This window comes from Xiphophorus maculatus, chromosome 18 (assembly GCF_002775205.1).
Source record: "Xiphophorus maculatus strain JP 163 A chromosome 18, X_maculatus-5.0-male, whole genome shotgun sequence".
Classification (NCBI taxonomy): domain Eukaryota; kingdom Metazoa; phylum Chordata; class Actinopteri; order Cyprinodontiformes; family Poeciliidae; genus Xiphophorus; species Xiphophorus maculatus.
The window spans coordinates 22,553,292-22,559,543 of NC_036460.1; the positions used below are offsets into that span (position 1 = coordinate 22,553,292).

A 6,252-nucleotide genomic window follows, 5' to 3' on the forward strand; every position below is an offset into this window, starting at 1 on the left:
TATACCAATAACGTCATTCTGTTGTGGAAATTGTATTCGGATATTCCATAAAAATATACCAAGACAGAAAAAAAAAAAAAATATATATATATATATATATATATATGATTTTGGTTTTAAGTTAAAACGCTCTTGGATTCTGCCAGCCTCTTAATAAAAAAGTGTTCATGGTGCTTGAACTTTTACGCATTTTGCTATGCTTCAACAACAATTGCACAAAAATCCATGAGGGACGGTGGAGTCCCTGCTCGAAATTCTGTGAAAGACGTGTACGGAGCCTTGTGCCAGAAGCCCATTAAAATGCTGTTTACATCGTTTTAAACTGTGTGATTGTGAGCGTGAGGGGGAATAAAAATAGCAATAGGTATTTTGTTCCATGTAACACAGTAGGAGTGTAACAGGTAAACCTTTTATGGATGCAAACTCGACTAAAAACCCACCTGTTTAGGATTGTATTTGAAACGTAATCAATTACAAATGTATTGATGGAACTTGACTTAATGTCGTGTTTTGATTGTTGATTCTATGTTGCATCGTGTTTCTGTGTTTGATATGATGTAAAGCCCTTTGAAATGCCTTATTGCTGAAATGTGCTATACAAATACAATTTGATTTGATTTGATTTGAACAAACAGATTTTGGGGTAGGATTTTATATCATCAACCAGCACCAAACAAAAGTGCTTAATTATGATGTGGGGAAAAGAAAAAAACATGTTGGCGTAGATCTGTATTCAGCCTCTCTGAGTCAATGCTTTATAGAAATCTCTTTCACTGCAGGTACAGCTACAAGACTTTTTATTTCCACCTGTAGGCCAACTTTTTTGCAAGCTCGTCTTGTCAAAGTAGCTTATGCTCAGCCAGAGTGGACGAAAAAAATGTATATTTACTGCATCTTTCTTCACTGGATTAGGCTCTAGACTTTGACTGGGCCAGTCTAGCAAACAGTTAATTTTGTATGTCATACTGTTCAGATTTTTATTTTCCCTCCACTTCCCAAATACATGCTAGTTTGCACTGACTTCAAATAAGCTCACAATAAAATGCACTGAAGTCAGTGGCTGTTAGCAGTGTGACCAAATATGGTAAAAAGTGAACTTGTGGCTACAGAGTATTGGACTTTTGAAAAATAGATTTTTGTCTGATAATACTTCAAAAAGGGAATTAGGTGGAGAGAACCAGTAATTTATTGAAACGTGTGCAGGGGAAATGCAGAAAAAAGAGGAAGACTGAAGCTGAAGTGAGCTGGACATAAACACAGCACAACACAATGCAACGCGCAGCTGTATGTTTAGGCTTGTTAACCATAGGCGGAGGAACATGCAGGTGCATGACAGGGAAACACTGACACTGCAAGCTAGAACAAAGCCTGCTGCAGAGAAACCAAATAACTGATTAGCACAGTGGCTAATGCTGGTTGGAGAGAACTGCCACTGCTTCCTGAAAAATGCACATTTGCTGTTAGCTTAACAGAGCTTCTCTTAGCCAGCTCTGGGTAATCAGCTGATTGTCACCTGCCAGCCCGAGCGATGGATTAAAACTGATATTAACTGCGGAGCCTTCCAACTTTATACATCCTGGAAACCGTTTAGCTGCCATGCGTGCCGCAGGCTCTTAAATAAAGAGCAGATTTCCAATAACACACATTGCTTCCTGTTGCACAGAGGATGTCACTGCCAACTCTTGCCTTTGTGTCAGTGTTTTGAGTTTCCAAGTGAATGAAAAATAATGCATGCCATTTCAATAACGTGCATGCGCAAGGACAAGGAGCTCTGGCATTTCATCAATAGACCGCAATCTGTGTCTGGAACATGAAAAATCAGAGATCATTTACAGTAGATGATTGCCTGGTAAAAGGTGGGCCCTTAAGCACAGTGCACATGTTTTTTTTTTCCAATATTTTTAAACCTTAGCCTGCTTTCTTTCTTTCAAAATTAGCTTTGATGTGGGAATTGGTTTTCTGTTCAACACGCACAATTTTGCAGAAGTTTTAAATATCTGGTTGTTTATTTGAGATGAAGCTGAAGGCTTCGGGGAGCCTCCTGCATCTTCACTCCTCCATTCGCTTTGCAAGAGACCCATTAAGCTACCACCACCATGGTTGACATGTGGTAATGGTGCATTACCGCCAGAAACAAAAAGGTTTCAAAGGTTTGAAAACTTCACTTTATATCCACAAAACATTCCAATTACTATTATGAAAAACTTTCCAATGTTGTCTAATTTAATCATTTGTTGTTAAAATATTTACACTAAATCAGGGAATGGCGGCATATCCTTCAACTTCTGGGAATTTCATTTTAAGAGAATAACTGACTGGAAAAGCTAAATGACTGAAGCATTCATCAAAAACTGGCTTGATGTGGCTTGAAATGCAAAAGTTACTCTGTGCACAAAGTAAAAGAGATTTTTTTCCCCTTCAACTTCAGAAGTGGAAAACCATAATAAAGTCATTATAAGAAACCAGTCCACACCTTCAGAAAGCCAAATGACAACAAACCACAAATAATGCTTCCAAAATGAAGAATGTCTTTTGACGTTCATCTCATGAAACTCCAGATTCATTGATTAGTCTGAAGTTAATTTACACACCGACCATTCATTTCGAGGACTATGACTCAGAGGTTGATTAAACCCCAAAATTAAGATTCCTGGAAAATTTTATTAATAGATACCACAAATAAATAACAACATTTTACCTCGTTTTCACACAAAGACCCACACAATGATGGGGAAGACTGCTGACTTTCAAAGCTGTCTTACTTATATAGTCATATTCAATACATTAGAATATGAGTTCAAACGAGGCTCGCTTGTCAGAATAAAAACTCCTATTAAAAATAACAACCTTTATTAAATGCACTTTTTGTTAAGTCCATGTTTCCATTTTAAATATGTTTCTAATGGTTTGATCTACTGTTTGTAATTTTACATTTCTTATTTTTAGTACTTGTAAGTGGGAAAATATCTTAACAGAAATAAAGGCTTTCAGACATCTGTCTTTATGTAATTAATTTACAAAGTGCATTTCTGAGGTTCCAAAGTAAATTTTCAGTTTATTGAATGGGTCTGTAGTCCTCGACTCCCTCTTAAGAAGGGCATTGCTACAGTAGCTAGCTGCTCACAGAAGGTTGAATCTTTGCACATTAACAGAAAGTTGAGTGGAGGGAAAAGGTGAGGATAGAAACACAAGAAGGGTAGTCACAGTTTTGAGAGAATTATGAAGTAAAAGCCAGTCAGGATTTGAGGGAGATTCACCAGACTTAAACTACAGGTGGGGCCGGAGCTTCCAGAGCCGCCACATTCATACTTAATCCAGGACAGCGGCACCAGCTGTCCCTTTCCTTGTCCTAAGCCGGACCTGAACCAGAAACAACAGAAGCTATAATCACCTCCATGTCACACCGCATTTATGCAGTAATTCCTGCAAAAGAGACCCCAATCAGGTGTCCAATTTATTTACTGTACAGTACGTGGACATGTCGTGTGTTTTTCAATGGGATATTTTTGTATTCAAAATCCCAAAGTGAAATGCTCCCATAAAAATAATAACAAGGTTTAAACTTATTTTAATAATTACTGATGTAGAATAACTTTCGACGATATTCTAATGTATTGAGAGGCACCTGTAGATCCATTTTTGTAATGAGGAGGCAGTTTACATGAAGGTCACAAGTGATGTCGCTGTGTTCCTATAAACAGTTATTTCCTGTGCAGCACATGTGTGGCCCCATGGGTAAACAGCTGGATGAAACCCGTCAAAGTCCCGCTCTGCCTGCTTCACAAACCCACCGCGGATGCAAAGCTTTCTTTCTTGCAGAAGAAATGTTTGAACTGCTATCATTATTCAGACTTTTGTACATCTCCTTACTTTTTATTTTTAAAATGACAGTGAAAAAAAAAAAAAGAAGAATCAAATTTTCACTCATGAATCTGGTTTCCGCACATCAATAAATCATACGCATTTTGTCGTTTCACCTGCAAACTTCCCCTCTCCGGTGTTCCCATGTCTTACCTTGGTGTCAACAATGGAGCAGGCCACTTGCTTCACATACGCCAGGTCAGCAGTCTGGGGCAGCAGGACAGATTCCCTGGTCAGACCAATTTGGATGATGAAGGACACCCCGTCTGGATTGCAAATCATTGAGGGAATCGTCATCCCAACGTGTCCTGCTGTCGGATCCACCATTGGAAAAGGAGCCTGAGGAGGCATAGAGGGCATGGATATGGGGGGCCCCGTCTGCATCACTGCTGAGCCAGGTGGGGAGGCCCCTGGTGGGGGGAAGAAGACCTGGGACATTGCCCCTGAGGACATGCAGGGGCTCGCGTTAGCCATTCAGAGTCCACTGGCTCTCCCCTGCCGACTGCCTGGAGCTCTAAGCATACACAGAGACAAGCACACACCCTGGTGAAGTGGAGGTTTTTCTGCGAAAAGTCACACTCATTCAAACTGTCCTGTTGGGAGAGAGGAAATATGGGTATCCACACACTGAGCAGAGAGTCCCTGTTCCCCCCTGGGTCGTTAGTCTGCCTCCCTCCAGAGGAGCGAGGAAGAAATTATTATCCAGGAAGCAGTTTCACGTCCTTTCAGGCACTTGTCGTCTGACTTCTGTCATTCTTCAAGCATGACAAGCTTGAGAAAAAGACGCACCGAAAGGGAGAAAGATCTGCACCCCCCCTCCCACCATTGTTGTTCCACCTCCACCTTCCTCCTTCAGCTCGGCTTGCTCCAAAGATGTTGCTCTGCAGAGTAGAAAGTCCAAAGCCAGCCGTGAAACTCCCCCAGCCGTGGGCGAGAGCAGGGGAGAGAGAGAAAACAATGGCAAACTTTGTATAAGTGATCTGCTCCAGGGCTGGGTAACAAAATGGCTTCCTTGAACAGGAAACCGTGAGAATGAAAAAGACCAAGAGGCTGCACTCCCTTTTACAAGTCTTGCCCTGTTTCACTTTCAAACCCAAGTGCAGGCTTCTTTTTGTGCGAAAAAGCAGAGACGGAGCTGGCTGATGTGAGGGTGCCTCCCTCCTACCCTTCCTCCTGCCCTCTCACCGCAGCAAAGGAGGAAGTAACGTGACTGACACCACCTGAAGCCAATAAACTTCCAGTAAGTTCCACCTTCTGACTCTAAACTCTCAGCAGACATTTCCCCTCCCTTTCCTTTTTCTCTCTCCTTCCACGGTTTGGGGTAGTTTGGCTCGCTGGTTCCGTCCCTCAGACGAGGTCAGCGCAGATCCTCTTACACCGCCTGAGGCGAGGGGGCCGCTCCGTGCTCAAACACCCTCCCTCCCCATCGCTTCCCCGTCCTGCTCCCAACTCCAATAACAAAGTTGCGTTCCCCTGCCTCTTCCACCACCGTGACGTCGTCTCTCTCTCTCTACTGTTTGTTGACCACTCGCACCTTTCGCAGCGGAATCACTGCCTGCTCGCAGAGCTGTTTTTACATCCTAATTTGTTGTCAGCTTGCATTAAAACAAGCTCAGTGGGCATGGGAACGCTGGAAGATGACGGGTTGGGGGGGTAAACAAAACACAACACAACACAAACGAGGCTTGGTGAGCGGTTATCACCATGGCGACGACTTCTCAGTGGTTATCTAATCATCTGCCAGAAGTTTTGCAATTTGGGACATGCAAAAGCATCAGGAGTCAAAACAGCAGCACATTTTCCTTCTCGGGGCCATTTGTTTAATTTATAATATTATGCCCGTGTTCAAGCGTTCAGTTCTAGTAAGAAACATGAAACAAAACAAAGTACTGTTAAGGTGGTTTTGTGACAGAAGACCTCAATGTGACAGCTGCTACATGTGAGCATGTACCATTTCTTCCGTTCGCCACTAGAGGGCACCGTTTCGTGCGGTTGGAGGATATATTTTTATGTTTACTTTTTTGCCATTTAAACCACATATAAAACACATCATGTCCATCGATGCGCGTTACTAACAATATCAGGTAGGAATGAGCACGTAGAGCTAAATTTTGACTAGTTGTCGACACCATGCAGATGTGTTCTCACACTTCATTTTAAACGTATATTAAATGTGAATTAGCATGCTTCTCTCCAGTTGCATGCTTTTCGTAGCCATTAACCGGGTTTTGATGTGATTCTAGCTGGATATTTGATAACTTTTCTTGGAAAAGCAAATATGTTGGTTTCCAGGAATGGACTCAGTAATAACCAGTCCTTGACTTTCCTGTAATAGTTTGGAGGCACGTGCCCTGGGAAAGCTATTCCTGGAGGGATTAAAGTAGTAAATTG

General features: G+C 42.0%; 1 protein-coding gene across 2 annotated transcripts in view; it reads right to left on the reverse strand.

Annotated features, from left to right (window-relative positions):
* The window catches only part of prkd2 (protein kinase D2), a 46,229-nt gene extending 40,952 nt beyond the window's left edge, over positions 1 to 5,277 (reverse strand). Inside the window, exon 1 of one of the 2 annotated variants that reach the window (XM_023352082.1) lies at positions 4,015 to 5,277. In XM_023352082.1, coding sequence (XP_023207850.1) covers positions 4,015 to 4,335 — 321 coding nt within the window. In that variant the 5' untranslated portion in view covers positions 4,336 to 5,277. The remainder of the gene's footprint in view (positions 1 to 4,014) is intronic. The other variant, XM_023352081.1, reaches the window with a different exon arrangement.
* Between the last annotated feature and the right edge of the window lie 975 nt (positions 5,278 to 6,252).